Below are 19,910 nucleotides of genomic sequence, written 5' to 3' on the forward strand. Positions count from 1 at the left end.
ATAATCACTGTAGGCCCCAAGCCTGGGCCTAGGTCAGCATGACCTTGGTCTTAGTAAAGAAATGTATAGCTGGCGCAGGATAAGGGAAAGGGGAGTTGTTGCAGTGTCAGCAGGAAGGCTGTATACCCTCAAAATATGCTTAAGCAAGATTATTGCAATAACACAGGATGTCTGGCTGTCTAGCACATGATGTATAACGGTATTTGTTAATTCCCCAAAATAGTATAACAATATATGGGAAAACATGTTATTCTGAGATAATGTATAACCAAGTAGTATATAAGGAAGTGTCTGATACTCATTCGGGGTTCAGGCCATTTGCTTTGTTGTCTGGTGCTCTGAACTTGCGCAAATAAACCTTTCCTTCATTGAAGAGCTGGCTTATGTCTTGTCATTTCTACAACAGTACGGAGTGTACAGTACTTCCTCATAAATACACTGATGATTTCCAGGACAAACTCTTGCTTCTTGGAAAGTATTACAACTAGGTATTAAGTAAAATAGAAGAATTTTTAAAACTTGCCACCATTTAATTGGGTCTTTAAAGGCTACAAGTGAAAAATAAACAAGCAAGCTGGAGGACCAAATAAAGTAATATAAAATGCATTGCTTCTCCTGAAACCTCTTTTGCCAACAATTCTCATATTTCCTTCTTGTTTCACTCAGATTTGGCAACCGTGTTATCATAAGTCGGTGGAGGAGGAAGAGGATTTGGTTCAGCTGCCACTGCTCCACCTCTAATGACTTGGTAAGGCACAAACACCATGGTTGGCTGTAACAGAAAAGAATAGTCATGACACAACAATATTCAAGGACAAATCTGTTACTCTAGGTAGGAGTAATAGATTCTCCAGTTGTGTGTTTTTTTATTGCGATGCTAGGAGTCTCACCACTCCTGAGGACCTTTGGGGGCTGATTTTATTTTGCATGTTACTTTTTATTCCAGTTATATACTGCTTATATTTTATGTTCTGTATTTGTAAACTTACTGAATTGTTGTAAACCTCCAAGGCTCCAGCTCCAGAAGGTCCCACAGAGTTGGCCTTCTCCGGGTCCTGTTGACTAAACAATGCCATCTGGCGGGACCCAGGGGAAGAGCCTTCTCTGTGGCGGCCCCAGCCCTCTGGAATGAACTCCCCCCGGAGATTCGAACTGCCCCCACACTCCTCGCCTTCCACAAGATGTTGAAGACCCATTTATGTCGCCAGGCATGGGGGGCTAATCCCCCCTTCTGACTTGTAGCATTTGAGTGTGGTGTGATTGTGTAGCATTGATTGTTTTTAGTAATAATGGGTTTAAACTTGTTCTTTTTAATATTAGATTTGTATTATATGGTATTGTTATTGTTGTTGTGTTGCTGCCCCAAGTCTTCGGAGAGGGGTGGCATACAAATCTAATTTTTATTATTATTATTATTATTATTATTATTATTATTATTACTATTATTATTATTACTACTATTATTATTAATTGAGGAGCAAATAAATAAATATTATCCTCATGATTTATTCACAAAAGCTATCAGATTATTAACTTAATTGAACAATTTAAAGGCCCAAAGAAGATCCATTTCCTTCCAGGAGAAATATGTGATCAAATGACAGAATATTTAGATTAATATAACAACTCTACTAAAGTAAATACAGTGGTACCTCTGCTTAAGAACTTAATTCGTTCCGTGTTCAGGTTCTTAAGTAGAAACGTTCTTAAGAAGAAGCATTTTTTCCCTTAGGAATCAATGTAAAAGCAAATAATGTGTGGAAATCCATTAGGAAAGAAATAAAAGCTCGGAATTTGGGAGGAGGAGGAAGAAGAAGAGGAAGAGGACAGTCGCTGCTAAAAGAAGAGGGGAATAAAAAAAATCCAAAACTTTAGGGCTTAAAAAAAAAAAGAGGGACTCTGAGGCGGCCAGGAAGCTGCCTCCCATTAACTGTCTCCCATGCACTGGCTGCTGCTGCTGCTGCCAGATGCCTCTTCCTTCCCATGCTGAAAGGCTCTCCTCTCCTCTTGCTTGCTCGCTTTGTAGCCGGTGCCTTTCCGGTGCCTTTCCTTCGCTGTGGTGACTCCTCAGCTGCCCAGAACGAAGGGAGCATTTCTTTTCTCTGGGCGCTGGCAAGTTTATTCCCCCTCCAAGCGCACAGAGAAAGGAAAATGATTTGTTCGCTCTGGACTGCCAAAGTCTCCTTGAGCGCCACCGAAAGGCTCTTCTAGCAGCCCAGAAAAGCCTGGGCCTTAAAGGGGGAATGGCAGGAAACTGGCCGGGCCTTCGTGCTGCTCTCAAATTTGCTGGGAAATTTTTCCAGACTCAGGTTCTTAAGTAGAAAATGGTTCTTAAGAAGAGGCAAAAAAAAAAATTGAACGCCTGGTTCTTATCTAGAAAAATTATTAAGTAGAGGCATTCTTAGGTAGAGGTACCACTGTTTATGCATTTAGAACTGACCCCTCTTAAAAGAGGAAATGATTTTCTGCGTCACTGAATTATAAGGAGATCACACAAGCTGTGTTTTATTCATGACATTCACTCTCTAGAAAAATAGAAGCTGGGAAAAATGCATCAAGTAATTTATTCATATGCGGAAGCAAATAAATCACAGGGTGTTGGATCAATAGTCAAGTCTCATCTAGTTATGAATATTACCGGGCAACCTGAGTTACCAACCTCACTTATTGTTCAGCATAATGAGAACTCCTCAAGCTATTATTGAAGTATCAAATAGTTACCTGGTCATCACCACAGCAGGTTGCCTGGCACCCGAAATGAGCCAGTGAAACAGCGATGCAAAATTCCAGCAGGCTGAACAAGAGCAGCATACAGGAGACGCCATATCTTATATTGTATAAACTCTGTACAGTATATGTGGAAAGATAGTTGTAATTTGCTGAGAAAATAAGGTAATACTATCTCTTTTATTTTATTTAAAGAGCTACCCCTGCGGTCAGCAACCTTAAACACTCGAAGAGCCACTTGGGCCAGTTTCACAGAGAAAACAAAACACCCAGAGCCACAAAACCTGGATGGGCCTGGCCAACTCAGTGTCACTCACTCCCACCCAGTCACCTGACACACACCCCTAGCCACACCTACCCAGGTTTTGTGGTTCCGTGTTTTCTATGGGAAATAAGTAACTCCATCTCTGTCTCCTTCCCTCCCTCCCTCTCCTTCTCCCTCTCATCTGGGGGCAGGCCACCATTCCCGATCCTACCGGAATGGGCCGGGAGCGCATGTCCCTCCCCCTCCCCCCTGACTGCCTGTGGTGGGGCCAGGAAAGTGCAGACGAGATGGAGGAGGAGGTTACGCCCGTTGCTCTGGCAGCCCAGCTTTCGAAAAGTAAGGGGGGGAAAACAGCTGGCGAAAAGCCCGAAACAGTTAAGTGCAGGGAGTGAAAGAGAATGATACGCTAACTTAGAAGTGTATATTCTTTCATTTCTTTTTCTTTTGCATTACTATTAATTTTTCCCTTTTCCTTTTGTATAAGTAAAGAATATCTTAAAATATAAAGAAATATAATTAATAAGTTTAATATTATAAATATAGATTTGAATCCAGCAAGAATGTAACTTACATGTGTGGCATTTCTGTTTTGATCTGACTACAGTTAGGTTTTTTATATTTCTGTATTAGTTAGACTTCTACGGCAAGCGGAGCAATGGTAGCTCCTTAAATGTTTAGTGTTGTATGTCCTTGTTTGTCTTTTTAAATAAAAATATTTAAAAACAAAAAGAAAGAGAATGATACACACAGACAGTCTCTCTCTCTTTTACTCTCCCTCTGTATCTCTCTCCCCATCTCCTCTTTCTGTGTATCATTGTGTGTGTGTCTTTCTTCTGTCTCTCTCACCTCCTCTGTGTATCTATCTGTATGTGTTCTTCTATGTCTCTCTCTCCCCACATCCTGCCTCCCCACATCCTGTTCCTGTCACTGCTGGGCCAAAGCAGCAAACGCTTTTGGGGGCGTTTTGCTACATCTTTTATTTCTTCTGTTTTTTGAAATCCAGGATGGCAGAGGAATGACCTCCAGCTAATCTAAATGTAGTTCATAAAATCATCTACCACAATGTCCTACAGCTCAATGAATATTTCAGCTTCAACTGCAACAACACACGTGCAGAAAATAGATTCAAACTAAATATAAACAACAATAGAGTGGTCAATGCCTGGAATGCACTACCTGACTCTGTGGTTTCTTCCCCAAACCCCAAAAACTTTGACCTTAGACTGTCAACCTTACTCGGTTCCTAAAAGGTCCATAAGGGGTGTGTCCTATCATCCTTGTCCTATCATCCTATTGTCCAAATTTACCTATACCTAGTTTGCTTTTTTAAAATCCTATCATTTTATACATGTTTTGACAGATAGAGAGAGAGAAAGTGATAAAAATAGTAAAAAAGACTCACCAAAATCTATCCCAACCTTTAAGACACATGTTGGAAATGCAAAAAACACCCAGGAACCTTTTTTCATATGTGGTAGTCGTGCCCCAAAATTCAAATTATATGGAAAACCACACATAGGTGGCTTAGAGATACTGTATACTGGAAGAGGAAATTGAATACTTTCCAGAAAACATGCTGCTGGGCCTTTGGAAATTATGTTACCCCAGACAAAAGCTCTATCTGATGACCCACATAGTTACCATGGTCAGACTTTCAATAGCACAATTATGGAAGAAAGAAAATACCCCATCGTAAAATTTAATCGTTGGAAAAATTTTCAGTTGTGCTGAAATGGACATTACAATAACAATACAATAAACAGTAATACAAATCCAATATTAACAAAAGCTAAAATTAAAACCCATTAATATTTTAAAAAAACAATCAATACTATACAGTAAACATGTATCGCTCAGGGTACTACAACAGAAATGGAGTATCTGCTGTACTTTTCTTCCGCCCTCAGTTTGGGCATCTCTCAAGTTAAAATTAAGGTATAATAAAGGTGCATATGAAAAGACATTGGGTACTGATAGCACAAGCACTACTAATCTTTTGAAAACAGGAAGACAACTCATGCTACAATTAGATGTATGCTGCAAGACAGAAGATCTGAAAGAGGCTAACAGAAGCTATCTCCTCTGGACAGAGTTTAAACAATATTGTAAAGAAATTTATTTTGCTTATTTATCAAATGTAGATACTGCCTATCTCACTGTCAAAGTAAATAGATGTAATTTGCTTGTCCTCCATTTCCCAACAGGAAATTTAGAGGGTCTGTTTTCCTGTTGCCTAGAGAGAAGTAATGGAGGACAGTGTCTAGGAAGATTCTCAGACATCCAGGTAAGGTACTGTTGCAGCTGGATAAGTTAGTTAGTTAGTTAGTTAGTTAGTTAGTTAGTTAGTTAGTTAGTTTGTTTGTTTGTTTGTTTGTTTAGTTAGTTAGTTAGTTAGTTAGTTAGTTAGTTAGTTAGTTAGTTAGTTAGTTAGTTAGTCCAATACACAATGAGGATTTTAGTGGGTATATATCAATATACACATAGTAAAATACATGATGAAGGTTATAGAGGAGATACTCATAGTAAAATATATGTAAGAAAGAATAGAAAAGAAGATATAGTAATAGAACATATCAATGAAAGAATAGAAGAAGAGATATAGGAATAGAGGAAAGGTATAGGAGATATAGGAGAGCAATAGGACAGGGGACGGAAGGCACTCTAGTGCACTTGTACTCGCCCCTTACTGACCTCTTAGGAATCTGGATAGGTCAACTGTAGATAATCTAAGTTCATCAGTTTTGGGAATGAAGACCACAAAGCGATAGAGCAACACAGGTTTATTTGTATGCACAGGTTCAGAGTACTCACATGACAAAGTCTGACCCTGGGTTCCACCCAAGGCTATATTCTTATACCTTACACAAAGGGATGACCAAGGTTTGTCATCAATCTACCAATAGCAAGTTATTGTTGATAATATGTCCTTATACAGGAAAAGGAGAAGTAAGTAAAAACAAATCACATCCTAAACAGGAAAATATACCTTAATATGTTCTATTTGGCGGCTTACAACATTATCTATAAATAAAAGCGACAGGACTCCCCACTGTCCTAACATATCTACTCTTGGTCACCCGACTTTTTCTCCAAGATAATGGGTGAAGGGAAATAGATTTTGTACACCTTGAGGCTGTTGTTGAATGGGTTCGGAATAAGGGGAGAGGAAAATACTAGTTTCATACAAATACAGCTAATGATCAGGTGTAAATCTTACTTATGGGCTGAGGATTGGGTAAAGGTAATCTCATGAGGAAATTGGCAGCAACAGAATATGGTTAAGGACAGCAATGTGATTTAGATTCAGCCAGATACAATATATTGTTTCTCCACAATAAGGATACAGCAACCCAAATTTTTCCAGTCATTTGTCAGACTGGAAAGGAGAAAAGCACTGGATGTGATACTATGATGATTTAACTCTTAGAAGAATGCAAAGAGCAGCATGTTACAAAATACTAAAAATTCAAGCCGTTGATCCCAGGTATCGGTGTGGTTCTAAACTGTCCATACTTCAAAACTTACCTAAATTTCAATTTTCTAAAACTGGGTGGTAAATGCAAAGAAGGGATGAGGATGTTGGGTGTGCAGGAAAAACTGGTGTAGTTTCAACCTGTGCAGCTATATTCTATGTTATATAAATTCTCAGGTATTCCTGTTTGTGAGCATCCATGCCCTACTGTAAAAAAATTTACACTATACAGAGACATAATCAAAAGGTATATCTAAAACATATTTACCACTTTAAAAAAAAATCTGTCCCAATCCCCACAAAAGAAAAATGAAAAACCAAACCAGGGAGAACCTGGTAAAGAACCTCACACTACTGACAAGAGCCTACAAAACCTATGCCAGACCCATTCTCAAATACAGCTCATCTGTCTGGAACCCATACCACATCTCGGACATCAACACCCTCGAAAACATCCAAAGATATTTCACCAGAAGAGCCCTTCACTCCTCCACTCAAAACAGAATACCCTACGAAAATAGACTAACTATCCTGGGTCTAGAAAGTTTAGAACTACGGTGCCGAAAACACAATTTAATATTGCCCACAAGATCATATGCTGCAACGTCCTTCCAGTCAATGACTACTTCAGCTTCAACCGCAACAACACAAGAGCACGCGCCAGATTCAAACTTAATATTAACCACTCTAAACTTGACTGTAAAAAACATGACTTTAACAATCGAGTTGTCGAAGCGTGGAACTCTTTACCGGACTCAGTAGTGTCAACCCCCAACCCCCAACATTTCTCCCTTAGACTATCCACGATTGACCTCTCCAAGTTTCTAAGAGGCCAGTAAGGGGCGTACAAAAGTGCACTGGTGTGCCTAACGTCCCCTGTCCAATTGTCTTTCCTTTATGTCATATATCATATATATTTTCTTCCTCTCATATACTTTCTCTTCTATATTACATATTATCTTTATATATACTACCCAATGTTTATTGTCGTGGTCAGATCATTTCCTACTGCCGCTTAACTTCCTGGCTCCAATCCTTCCCCGCAGGGAGGCGGAACCAATTAGGAGGTTCCGCCCCAGACGCCTGATGGATCCAGAAGGCTTCCAGATGGCGCTTGGGGTTATTCCAGATACACTTGTCCACAGTTCGGCAGAGTCTCTTGCTGAGGCCTGGAACAAGGCTGCAGGGGAGGCTCTTGACCGGATTGCGCCATTGCGACCTCTCCGCGGCATTAGACCCCGTAGAGCTCCATGGTTCAACGAGGAGCTCCGGGTGTTGAAGCGCCAGAAGAGACGTCTGGAGAAGCGATGGAGGAAGAGTAAGTCCGAATCCGATCGAACACTTGTAAGAGCTCATATTAAGACTTACAAAGTGGCGCTCAAGGCGGCAAGATGCGCGTATAATGCCGCCTTGATTGCATCAGGGGAATCCCGCCCGGCCGCTCTGTTTAGGGTAACCCGCTCCCTTCTTAATCAGAGGGGAGTTGGGGAGCCCTTGCAGAGTAGTGCCGAGGATTTTAACACGTTTTTCGCTGATAAAATCGCCCGGATCCGAGCGGACCTCGACTCCAATTGTGAAACAGAGTCGACTGACAATGAGTCAGTCGAGGTGACTGGGGCTAAACGTCTTTGTCCATCTGTCTGGGAGGAGTTTGACTTGGTGACACCTGATGAAGTGGACAAGGCCATTGGAGCTGTGAGTTCCGCCACCTGTTTACTGGATCCGTGTCCCTCTTGGCTGGTTTCGGCCAGTCGAGGGGTGACACGGAGCTGGGTCCAGGAGATTGTCAACGCCTCCTTGGGGATGGGGTCCTTTCCGCCCCTTTATAAGGAGGCGGTTGTGCGCCCCCTCCTCAAGAAGCCTTCCCTGGACCCAGCCGTGCTTAATAACTACCGTCCAGTCTCCAACCTTCCCTTCATGGGGAAGGTTGTCGAGAAGGTGGTGACACTTCAACTCCAGCGGTCCTTGGATGAAGCCGATTATCTAGGTCCTCAGCAGTCTGGATTCAGGCCCGGCTACAGCACGGAAACTGCTTTGGTCGCGTTGATGGATGATCTCTGGCGGGCCTGGGACAGGGGCTTGTCCTCTGTCCTGGTGCTCCTTGACCTCTCAGCGGCTTTCGATACCATCGACCATGGTATCCTTCTGCACCGGCTGGAGGGGTTGGGAGTGGGAGGCACTGTTCTTCAGTGGTTCTCCTCCTACCTCTCCGGTCGGTCGCAGTCGGTGTTAGTGGGGGGTCAGAGGTCGACCCCGAGGTTTCTCCCTTGTGGGGTGCCTCAGGGGTCGGTCCTCTCCCCCCTTCTATTTAATATCTACATGAAACCGCTGGGTGAGATCATCCAAGGGCATGGGGTGAGGTATCATCAATATGCCGATGATACCCAGTTGTACATCTCCACCTCATGTCCAGTCAACGAAGCAGTGGAAGTGATGTGCCAGTGCCTGGAGGCTGTTGGGGCCTGGATGGGTGTCAACAAACTCAAACTCAACCCAGACAAGACGGAGTGGCTGTGGGTTTTGCCTCCCAAGGACAATTCTATCTGTCCGTCCATTACCCTGGGGGGGGGTTATTGACCCCCTCAGAGAGGGTCCGCAACTTGGCCGTCCTCCTCGATCCACAGCTCACATTTGAAAAACACCTTTCAGCTGTGGCGAGGGGGGCGTTTGCCTGGTGCGCCAGTTGCGGCCCTATTTGGACCGGGAGTCATTGCTCACAGTGACTCATGCCCTCATCACCTCGAGGCTCGACTACTGTAACGGTCTGTACATGGGGCTACCTTTGAAAAGTGTTCGGTAACTTCAGATCGTGCAGAATGCAGCTGCGAGAGCAATTATGGGCTTCTCCAAGTATGCTCATATCACTCCAACACTCCGGAGTCTGCATTGGCTGCCGATCAGTTTCCGGTCACAATTGAAAGTGTTGGTTATGACCTATAAAGCCCTTCATGGCACCGGACCAGAATATCTTCGGGACCGCCTCCTGCCGCACGAATCACAGCGACCGGTTAGGTCCCACAGAGTTGGCCTTCTCCGGGTCCCGTAGACTAAACAATGTTGTCTGGCGGGACCCAGGGAAAGAGCCTTCTCTGTGGGGGGCCCGACCCTCTGGAACCAGCTCCCCCCTGAGATTAGGATTGCCCCCACCCTCCCTGCCTTTCGTAAACTCCTTAAGACCCACCTTTGCCGTCAGGCATGGGGGAACTAAAACACCTCCCCCTTGCCCATGTTGTTTTGTTGATTGATTGACTGTGTGCCTGTTTTTTATATACAGTAGAACCCCGACTTACGAGACTAATTGGTTCCGGAAGGAGGCTCGTAAGTCGGAACGCTCGTATGACGAAACATTGTTTCCCATAGGAAACAATGTAAAGTCAATTAATCCGTGCAACAACAAAAAAACCCGCTGCCGCCGAACGCGGAAGTTAGCGTTCAGAGACAGCTGCGAAGCAGCGCGCGTGTTTTAAAACGTGGCAGCCGGCCTGGGGGGCTCGGGGGGAAGCCCCCGAGCCCCCCAGGCCGGCTGCAACCTTTTAAAACACGCGCGCCGCTTCGCAGCTCTCTGCTGAATCCGGAACGCTAACTTCCGCGTTCGGATTCAGCAGACAGCTGCGAAGCAGCGCGCGTGTTTTAAAATGTGGCAGCCGGCCTGGGGGGCTCGGGGGGAAGCCCCCGAGCCCCCCAGGCCGGCTGCCACCTTTTAAAACACGCGCGCCACTTCGCAGCTCTCTGCTGAATCCGGAACGCTAACTTCCGCGTTCGGATTCAGCAGACAGCTGCGAAGCAGCGTGCGTGTTTTAAAATGTGGCAGCCGGCCTGGGGGGCTCGGGGGGAAGCCCCCGAGCCCCCCAGGCCGGCTGCAACCTTTTAAAACACGCGCGCCGCTTCGCAGCTCTCTGCTGAATCCGGAACGCTAACTTCCGCGTTCGGATTCAGCAGACAGCTGCGAAGCAGAGCGCGTGTTTTAAAACGTGGCAGCCAGCCTGGGGGGCTCGGGGGGAAGCCCCCGAGCCCCCCAGGCCTGCTGTGACGTTTTAAAACACGCGCGCTGCTTCGCAGCTCTCTGCTGAATCCGGAACGCTAACTTCCGTGTTCGGATTCAGCAGACAGCTGTGAAGCAGCGCGCGTGTTTTAAAACGTCACAGCCGGCCTGGGGGGCTCGGGGGCTTCCCCCCGAGCCCCCTAGGCCAGCTGCCACGTTTTAAAACACGCGCGCTGCTTCGCAGCTGTCTGCTGAATCCGAACGCGGAAGTTAGCGTTCCGGATTCAGCAGAGAGCTGCGAAGCGGCGCGCGTGTTTTAAAAGGTTGCAGCCGGCCTGGGGGGCTTGGGGGCTTCCCCCGAGCCCCCCAGGCTGGCTGCCACATTTTAAAACACGCGCGCTGCTTCGCAGCTGTCTGCTGAATCCGAACGCGGAAGTTAGCATTCCGGATTCAGCAGGGAGCTACGAAGCGGCGCGCGTGTTTTAAAAGGTTGCAGCCGGCCTGGGGGGCTTGCCAGCACCCCCCCGAGCCCCCCAGGCCGGCTGCAACCTTTTAAAACACGCGGGATACGAGCGCCAAGGAGCTGTCTCCTGAAGCCGAAAGCGGAAGTTAGTGTTCGGCTTCAGGAGACAGCTCCTTGGCGCTCGTATCCCGAATGTGAGCTCGGGAGGCGAACAAAAATGTCGCTCCCCTCCCAGCTCTTATCTCGAGTAGCTCGTAAGTAGAGCTGCTCGTATGTCGAGGTTCCACTGTATACTGTTTTTATGAGATTATTAATTTAAATTGTAACTAGATGGGTGGGCATTGGATTTGGTATTATGTACTGTACTGTTTTTTATTATTGTTGTGAGCCGCCCCGAGTTTGCGGAGAGGGGCGGCATATAAATCCAATAAACCTAACCTAACCTTATTCTCTTCCATATGTATTGTGTATTGGACAAAGAATAAATAAAAAGAAAAAGAAAAAAGAAATCTACAAAGTCCTAAGCACTTTGTACCTTGATGCTCAGAAGGTTGCTTGCCCTTATTTAACAAATACATGTATATTTTAAAAATTCAAATGAAATAGAACACATCTCTTTGGGACTGAGACGTATTCAAATAAAAATTTCAAACGAAGTCAAAGGGTCAGGGATATCCTGGCAGCATATATAATCGCCTTCTGCATTCTGCACATGAAGCCAAAATGAAAGAAAAGATTGATTTACTTACGGCAAGATCGGTATCAGTATAGGGATAGACATAACTGGAACGACGATTGTTGATTATCAGCTCAGATAGATGCAGGCAGATACCACTTAATGACATTATAGCACTTATGATGTTCATTGCTGCACTGGATTTCACCTGAAAGAGCAATACACCAGAAGGAGAGAAATTATAATTATACTGTCAGCATAAATCTTATTAAATGCAAAGCATAAAAACAATTAGCCCAACTATGGTAAAAACAATGACAAAGAAATTATCTGTGGGTGTTTAATGACACGTAGCCAGTCAGTGGTGAAACTAAACAATATTCACTAAGATCATAGGAATCAAAAAGCAGTAACAAGACATTTTCCCAAAGTGGAAATGCAAAGCCCACAAGTCTATTTGAAGGTTTTTCTAAAATTGTCAAATTCATTCTTTTTCTTTCTGGAAGTCAGTCTCCATTGAAGATCAGGTGGTTATAAGCAACAGGATAATTGGTACATTTTTTTCATCCCTTAACCTATGGCATGGGTGTCACACATGGCACGCGGAGCCATATCTGCTGGCACACGAACAATTGCCCTAGCTCAGCTCCAACATGCATATGTGTGCCGGTCAGCAGATTTCTTGCTTGCAGAGGCTTTGGAGGGCATTTTTTGGCTTCCAGAGAGCCTCCAGTGGATGGAGGAGTGAATGGAGGAAGCTGTTTTTGCTCTTCCCAGGCATTGAATTATGAGTGTGGGCACTTGCACATGCCAAGTGCCCACACTGCCTTAACACTTTGCTTAAAGTAATCCCACACTATTTATTGTAAGAAATTACATGCTCTAAGCATTAAATGCTCTTTTAACTATACAACATTATAGAGAGGCAACTAGGGAGATGGGAATGGAGAAACCCTTGGAGTGAGTAGTGAGAATTCTGAACATTTAAAAATTGCTCTGTTTTTAATTCTCCCCTGTAGAAATGTTGCATTTTTCTATCAAGATGGTCCTTTGCCTTTTCTTGAATCCACACAGTATTCCTTTAGAAGACAATAGCATTTCTCTGTTGCCATGAACACACTTTAAATCAAGGAGGGAGAGAAAGCAAGCTCTTTGCAGGAGGGCCACCAACAGCTCTCTCCTCCCTTTGATTCCCACAATGATTCCTACTCAAGTTAGATATTTTTACTAACATGATGGGCTTCTTCCTAAGGTTGTTTTCATGTAGGAATGCTTCTGAAACTGGACCCTTTGTCAAGGAGGAGGAGGTGGAATGATGATGATCATGATCATGATGTTAGACATTTGAGTCAAGACTAGAGCATGCCAGAAGACACTTCTACTCAGGACTTGCAATAGCAATATTTATCTATCTATCTATGTATCTATGTATGTATGTATGTATGTATGTATCTATCTATCTATCTATCTATCTATCTATCTATCTATCTATCTATCTATCTATCTATCTATCTATCTATCATCTATTTATTGGATTTGTATGCGCCCCCTCTCCGGAGACTCGGGGTGGCCAGAGACTCTGCCGAACTGTGGATGAGTGTATCTGGAATAACCCCAAGCGCCTTCTGAAAGCCCTCTGGGTCCATCAGGTGTCTGGGGCGGAACAACTTAATCGGTTCCGCCTCCCTGTGGGGGAGGATTGGAGTCAGGAAGTCAAGCCGCAGTAGAAAATGGTCTGACCATGACAAAGGCGACACTTCTAAGCCCCTTAATCTCAGACCATTACTCAGTTGCTCAGAGAGGAATACCATGTCGGGTGCGTGCCCCCCCTCATGAGTCGGACCCTCTACTACTTGGGTCACGTCCATGGCTGCCATGGTGGCCATGAACTCCTGTGCCAGTCCAGAGGATTCGCCAAGCAACGGCAGGTTGAGGTCCCCCAAGACAATAAGTCTGGGGAACCCCACCGCCAGCCCGGCTACCTCCTCTAGTAGCACAGGCAGGGTTTGTGCCACGCAGCTGGGAGGCAGGTATGTGAGGAACAAGCCCACCTGAACCCCTAAGTCCAACTTCACCAGGAGGGACTCGCAACCCGCAATCTCCGGAGCAACGAGTCTACGCAGGCAAAGGCTCCCCCTGGCTATAATAGCCACTCCTCCCCACCTTCCCTGGGGTCGAGGTTGTTGCCATATCTGAAACCCAGCTGGGCAAATTTCAGAGAGAGGAACTCCTCCCTCCGGGCCCAGCCAGGTTTCAGTTACACATGCCAGGTCGGCCTCCTCATCCAGGATTAAATCCCGGATGAGGAGAGCTTTATTTACCACCGACCTGGCATTGAGTAGCAGCAACCTGAGCCCAGGGCCAGAATTACACTCATCTCCAGTATTCTGGGCTGAGTTCATGGAGCAGGAAAAAGGGATCATTATTAAGCAACGATCGCTCCTTCCCCTGGAACGGCTAGCTCCGTGGCTCCCGCCATATCTCCCTCTCCCCAGCAACACCAAAATATCCTGACTTAGCACTTAGACTTATATTAGAATTAGCATTTAGACTTATATACTGCTTCACAGTGCTTTATGCTCCTCTCTAAAGAATTTAGAGTCAGCATATTGCCCCCAACAATCTGGGTCCTTATTTTGCCCACCTCGGAAGCAGTACTGTAGGTGTGGCTTGGGGGGCATGGCTGGTGGACTTGGCAGGAGAAGGATACCGCAAAATTTATTTATTTATTTATTTATTTATTCATTCATTCATTCATTCATTCATTCATTCATTCATACGATTTTTATGCCGCCCTTCTCCTTAGACTCAGGGCGGCTTACAACATGTTAGCAATAGCACTTTTTAACAGAGCTAGGCTATTGCCCCCACGAGCTGGGTCCTCATTTTACCCACCTCGGAAGGATGGAAGGCTGAGTCAACCTAGAGCCTGGTGAGATTCCATCTACCAAATTGCAGGCAGCAGACATAGCCTGCAGTACTGCATTCTAACCATTATGCCACTGCAGATCACCATTACTATCAGCAATTGAGGAAGCTCTGGTAGAACAAACACACACATGATGGTCATTGACTCTCTCAGGCTTCTCTCATTTTGGTCATGGTACTGACAGGATCTGAAGTTTTGCAGGTTGCACATTAGGAAGGAACTTAGCAAGAAACCCATCGCAAAATGGGAACCAGGGGAGGCTCAAATGCTGGATAGTTGAACATTCTGTACTGTTGACACAAAACATTCAATAGAAACAAGGCTTGGAAGCAAAAGTTGAACAAAGAAGGGGGGAGGGACTATTGAGTTTTTCTTTTCCAAATGTTGATATAAAATTGAGCAGTATCTGAAGAGAATTGACACAGCAAAAGGTCCAAAGAAACAGCATAAAAGAAATTCAAATGCTACACAGGTTTCTCACCAAACAACTATTTCGATGGTTCGCAGCTGATACACAAAGTGATCCAGAAGTAATAAACTATGGAAAAAGAAAAAGAAATGATTATAGTCCACTGGAAACGAAAGATGAAAATTATCAAAAAAACCTCTGGCACCCATGAGAAGCCAGAGAGGTTCCACTTCAAACAGGACTTATATAAGCAGCGGTGGGCTACGAGCCGGAACGTTGAATTGCACTTGCCACCGCAGCTCATAAGTTCTTGCGGGACCAGTGCGGTTTTGTTGCTGCACCTGTGGAGGTAGCAAAATCGTGCACGGAGCCACAGGTGTGCCCATATTTCAGCATGCACAGAAGCCAAAAAACCTCACCGAAACACAGGTTCACCTGTGGCTCCATGCACAATTTTTCTTCCTCCACAGGTGCAGCAGCAAAATCGCATTGGCCCTGCAAGAACTTACAAGCCATGGCAGCGAGCGCAATTTAGCATTCCGGCTCGTAGCCCACCTCTGTATATAATCCATTATCCATTTGGACATACTTACAAATATCCCTCCCCAAAAAGGGTAACCTCCAATTGAAGACAAGGCCAAAAAATAATAACGACCAATGATTGAAGAAGCTGAGGCAGCTCCAAAGCCAATGTGGATCAACCCAATCACAATTTGGACAGTCTACAAAAGGAAAACACACAAAATAAAACAAATTAATTATCTGAATTTGAGAGAGAAAATATGATTTTTAGTACCCCAGGGAAGGCATCACTTCATATCTTTGAAAGGTCCTTCAAAGGGCTTGGGGTTTCTTAGCTTCCAGTGCAGGTGTTGACCCAAGGCCTGGTTTCCTATGGTGAAAAACCCAAAAGGGGAGAAGGGACAGTTGTTGTCACTATGTACCAGACATTTACTCCAGATTATGATCTGGTTTGACCCTCAGTGGGACTGCTATTGTCGGGGGGAAATATCACAATGGGCCATTGAGAGAAAAATGTCACCACTCGTTACAGACTCCTCTCCTTGTGATGATTATGGTTAATCATGGTTATAAGCACAAAGTGACTTCAACCAGCTTAGGCTGGAACCAACCCGTGACCATGTTTTTATGGAGAAATGCCCAACAACTGCACTCCTTTGAGGGAAGAGAAAAAAAGAGACCTTGGCTGAGCTCCACTTTTTCAGTTTATTTATTTATTTATTTATTATTTGGATTTGTATGCCGCCCCTCTCCGAAGACAGTTGAAGAGCAAAGCAAAAGAATGCACATCCGGAGTCAGAATGTTTTCCAGAAAAACTAATGAAGCAACCAGGAAGAACGGAGGTTTCTGGAGTTGATTATAGAACTAGACAACAGCCAAGCCAAGTTCTAGAACTGCAACATGGGGCTCACAGGTCTTTACATAGCTCTAAAAGCTTAATGGATTCAAACAGGCACAGAGCAAAGCATACGTACCCCAAGCACTTTGGGCTCAGCCTTGTGGAATCTCTCCAAGGGACTATTTTGTGGGACTTGCTGAGGAGCATTGGTGGGAATTCCAAGTTGCTGAGCTCCATACTGAGAATATATAATGGCTCCAGGTGCCTGAAGTGGAACACCGGGAAATCCAGGAGCCGTTTGGATTATGTTTTCTCTATTAGAGGGATGGACAAATACGGTTCCACTGGCCATTCTTGCTGCAAGTGTTGCCACAACTAAGTTATCTGCAAACAAACAAGTGAGGAAAAAGTAATGTCTTAACATGAAGGAGGCAAATTCTGGTCCTTCTCTTTAATCTCACTTTATCAGATAATATTTGCCTAATCTTTCTGATTTTAGCACCAATCACATTCCTCAGCTAAATGACATTTTGGATGATCATGTTGATTGCCATCTTCCAGGAAGATCATACCAATTTGGACATACTTTACCGTGAAAGACACAGGAAGCATGATCTGTATCCCACTTTTGCTTCATTGATGTGATGAGGTTTCTTATCAGAACACAACTGGACAATCAGCCTGAGCTTTCCGACAAAACCCCGGAAAACCCCAGAAAGCAGTGAAGCGAGTCAGTAAAATCCCAACTGCCATCTCTTAACCATCGGGATTTTTAAAACTCTGACCCAATAGTCCAAAATGAATGAATTTGTACAGTTCTTAAGGGGAAGCTACTTCATTGAGCTGTATTAATTGGAAGTCAAAGTTAAGTGAATATCTACTCATCCATCCTCCTCTGAACGGTGAACCCGAAATATTGAATTTTTGTGAGTTTAAAACGGCGCCTTTGCCCGTATTGGGCATTTCCATCGCGGCAAGATTTCAAACTCTTCCCTGTCCGCTAATTCTCTTCTGAAATCCTCCCATCTAGAAGACCTGCGGCGTGCGAGAAAACCGCCGGTGGATGGCTGCAGGGGAAATCCGGCAGGCATCGGATGGTCTACAGATTAATTCCATATTATTATTATTAATTTAAGTTACCAGAAACTACTCACGACAACCGCTCAAGAGGAAGTAGACGAAAGTCTCAGGGAAAAGGAAAGGACTTTAACCGGAGCAAATGATGGGCGGGGTTCCCCCACCTACTAAAAGGAGGGATTTATTCACCTTAATCGTGGACTGCATAAAAAACATCTTTCTTAATCCTTTAGCTATTGTCAACAAATAAGAGTTTGGGGGCAGGAACCTTCGGCTTGTTCAGAGATGAGAGGAAAACTTTCCAAAGTCCTGTTATTCCCAGGCTAAAACGAATTACTGGAATCAAACTCATCCCTCGACATTCTTTCGCTTCCCTCTCTCGAAGGGGGCAAGTCCCGCGCTTGCAGGGACTCGTTTGCAACGCCTCGGAGACTTCCCCAATCTTTGCAAGAGTCGCCAGAAATGAAAAAAAAAGAGGACGCGCCTTGCGATCACACAGTCTTCCCGTTCGTCCATCCGTTCCCAGATCTCTTTAATTAAGTAGCCCTCGTCCAGCGGAGAGTATCCCCCCCCCCCCAATCTTTTCCTCCACCGGTGCTCCTTAAACAGCTTTCGTTTCCTCTTTTAGGCGCTTGAACAGGCAAAACCGCAATGGCGTGAAGGGAAAGCCGGAGAGAGTCGATCCCAGCCTCCCATTGAGCTCTTTGCGAAACTCCTCCTGGGAAAGGGGGACCGCAAAAGCCGATAAAACATCCTGACCAGATCCTTTTAGCTGATGCTAAAGAAGCCCCTTCCGTGCATTGGCATAGCTATATTGGGTTAATAATCTATTATGTTTCCTTATTTTTCACTTATTTTACACTGAGGGTTGACTACTCCCTTTATAAGGAGTAGTCTTTATAAGGTAATTTCTCTTTATAAGCCACCTGCACTGGCTGCAGATCAGTTTCCGGTCACAATTCAAAGTGTTGGTTATGACCTATAAAGGCCTACATGGCATTGGACCAGAATACTTCCAGGACCGCCTTCTGCCCCACGAATCCATGTGACCAATTAGGTCCCACAGAGCTGGGGAGGACAGGGGAGGACAGGACCAGATAGGTCAGGAGATTATCCATCCAACAGCACGCAGAGATAGAAGTGTGGGGAGGCGTGTGATCTGGACACACCGCATCGCATGGTCTCTGAAAAAGCAGAGTCAGTGTGCTGGATCATGGGAGTGGGAGGGTCATCTTTGTGTCTCCCTCTTGGCTTGCCTCTGGCTCAAAGGATCAGCAGGCTGCAGATACTGTCAGTCCACACACCCTTGTATGCCAGGGTGGAGGTGGGATCCCAGCCAGGCTGATCAACCTGAAATCATGTTTCCCTGAAAATAAGTCATAGGTCTTAGTTTGGAGCCCATAAATATATGAGACCGGGTCCTGTTTTCAGAGACGCACATTAGGTAATAGGAATGATGAGAAGGATAACAGTAATGCAGCCTTACCAGACAGTCTGACAATGTTGTGGGAATTAGTTGTTTAGTAGAGTGATGACATGGGGAAAACAACTGCTCTTGTGTCTAGTTGTTTTGGCAGGCAATCTCCTATAGTGTTATCTTTAGGGAAGAAGTTGAAAGAGTTTATGTCCCGTATGACAGAGGTCTGTAGATATTTTCACAGTCCTCTTTCTAGCTCTTGCAGTATTCATGTCCTTAATGGAAGGCAGGTTGGTAGCATTTTTTTTCAGGTCTAACTATCCACTGAAGTCTGTGTCTGTCTTGTTTGGTTGCCGTGCCAAACCAGACAGTTATAGAGGTGCAGATGACAGACCCAATGATTCCTTTGTAGAACTGTATCACAAGCTCCTTGAACAGTCTGGGCTTTCAGAGCTGGTGCAAGAAAAACATTCTTTATTTTGATGTTTTGATGTTTTTTAATATTATATGTCCATTTTAAGTCTTGGGATACTAGAGAACCTAGGAAATTGAAGGTTTCTACTGTTGATAATATGTTATCTGGTATTGTGAGAGATGATAGGAGAGCTTCTCCCAAAATCTACTATCATTTTTATAATTTTAAGTGTATTCAAGATTGTTCCAGCTACACTACAAGGCTAATTGTTTAACTTTCCATCTGTATGCAGATTCATCAAAGAAAGAACATAAAGAATATCATCATTTCAACTGATCTAGATTATATTCAGGATACTGCCTATCAACCTAAATCTCAAAAACTCTGCAAATGTACATTCTGTACCCCTGTAACATCATTGCAGGAGTCAAACTTTTCACCATGTAATTACGGGCAAGGAAGCAATTAATCTTTTCTTCATTCCTGTGTCAATCAACTGGCTCAGGAATTCTGAGTCCCCCCACACACACACACAAACCTACCCTTCCTAAAAGTAGGAATGACTTTGTTTTTGAAATTGCATGTTTACACAATTGTGAAATCTTCCAGGATGCAGATAATGAATGTGCTTATAACTTCCCCTAGGAGAACAGTAAAGAAATGGGGTTTTAATCAATTTAAGTATCCTAACAATATGGAATATTTTAGTTAGATACA

General features: G+C 44.4%; 1 protein-coding gene across 15 annotated transcripts; it reads right to left on the reverse strand.

Annotated features, from left to right (window-relative positions):
* Positions 1-509: 509 nt before the first annotated feature.
* On the reverse strand, positions 510-17,957 carry LOC139175997 (membrane-spanning 4-domains subfamily A member 15-like). Of its 15 annotated transcripts, none has more exons than XM_070726299.1 (7): positions 17,551-17,957; positions 16,421-16,668; positions 15,517-15,645; positions 14,996-15,052; positions 11,659-11,793; positions 2,722-2,844; positions 510-772 (listed from the first exon to the last, which is right to left on the reverse strand). In XM_070726299.1, the coding sequence occupies exons 2-7, from the start codon at positions 16,634-16,636 to the stop codon at positions 659-661; spliced, it is 774 nt and encodes a 257-aa protein (XP_070582400.1). In that variant the 5' UTR covers positions 16,637-16,668; positions 17,551-17,957; the 3' UTR covers positions 510-658. The 15 variants fall into 15 exon arrangements, with proteins under 15 accessions (XP_070582400.1, XP_070582391.1, XP_070582340.1 ...); XM_070726290.1 differs by lacking the exon at positions 17,551-17,957 and adding an exon at positions 17,425-17,505; XM_070726239.1 differs by lacking the exon at positions 17,551-17,957 and adding an exon at positions 16,876-17,458.
* Positions 17,958-19,910: the final 1,953 nt, after the last annotated feature.

This window comes from Erythrolamprus reginae, chromosome 1 (assembly GCF_031021105.1).
Source record: "Erythrolamprus reginae isolate rEryReg1 chromosome 1, rEryReg1.hap1, whole genome shotgun sequence".
Lineage (NCBI taxonomy): Eukaryota > Metazoa > Chordata > Lepidosauria > Squamata > Dipsadidae > Erythrolamprus > Erythrolamprus reginae.

Coding starts and splice junctions, on each gene's coding strand:
- LOC139175997 (XM_070767478.1), bottom strand. CDS start 17,253: ATGGAAATGCCCAATACGGGCAAAGGCGCCGTTTTAAACTCACAAAAA. Junction 15,646..16,420: donor CTGAGCCCAAAGTGCTTGGG/GTACGTATGCTT, acceptor TTCCTTTTGTAG/ACTGTCCAAATTGTGATTGG. Junction 15,053..15,516: donor CTTTTTGGGGAGGGATATTT/GTAAGTATGTCC, acceptor CTTTTTCCATAG/TTTATTACTTCTGGATCACT.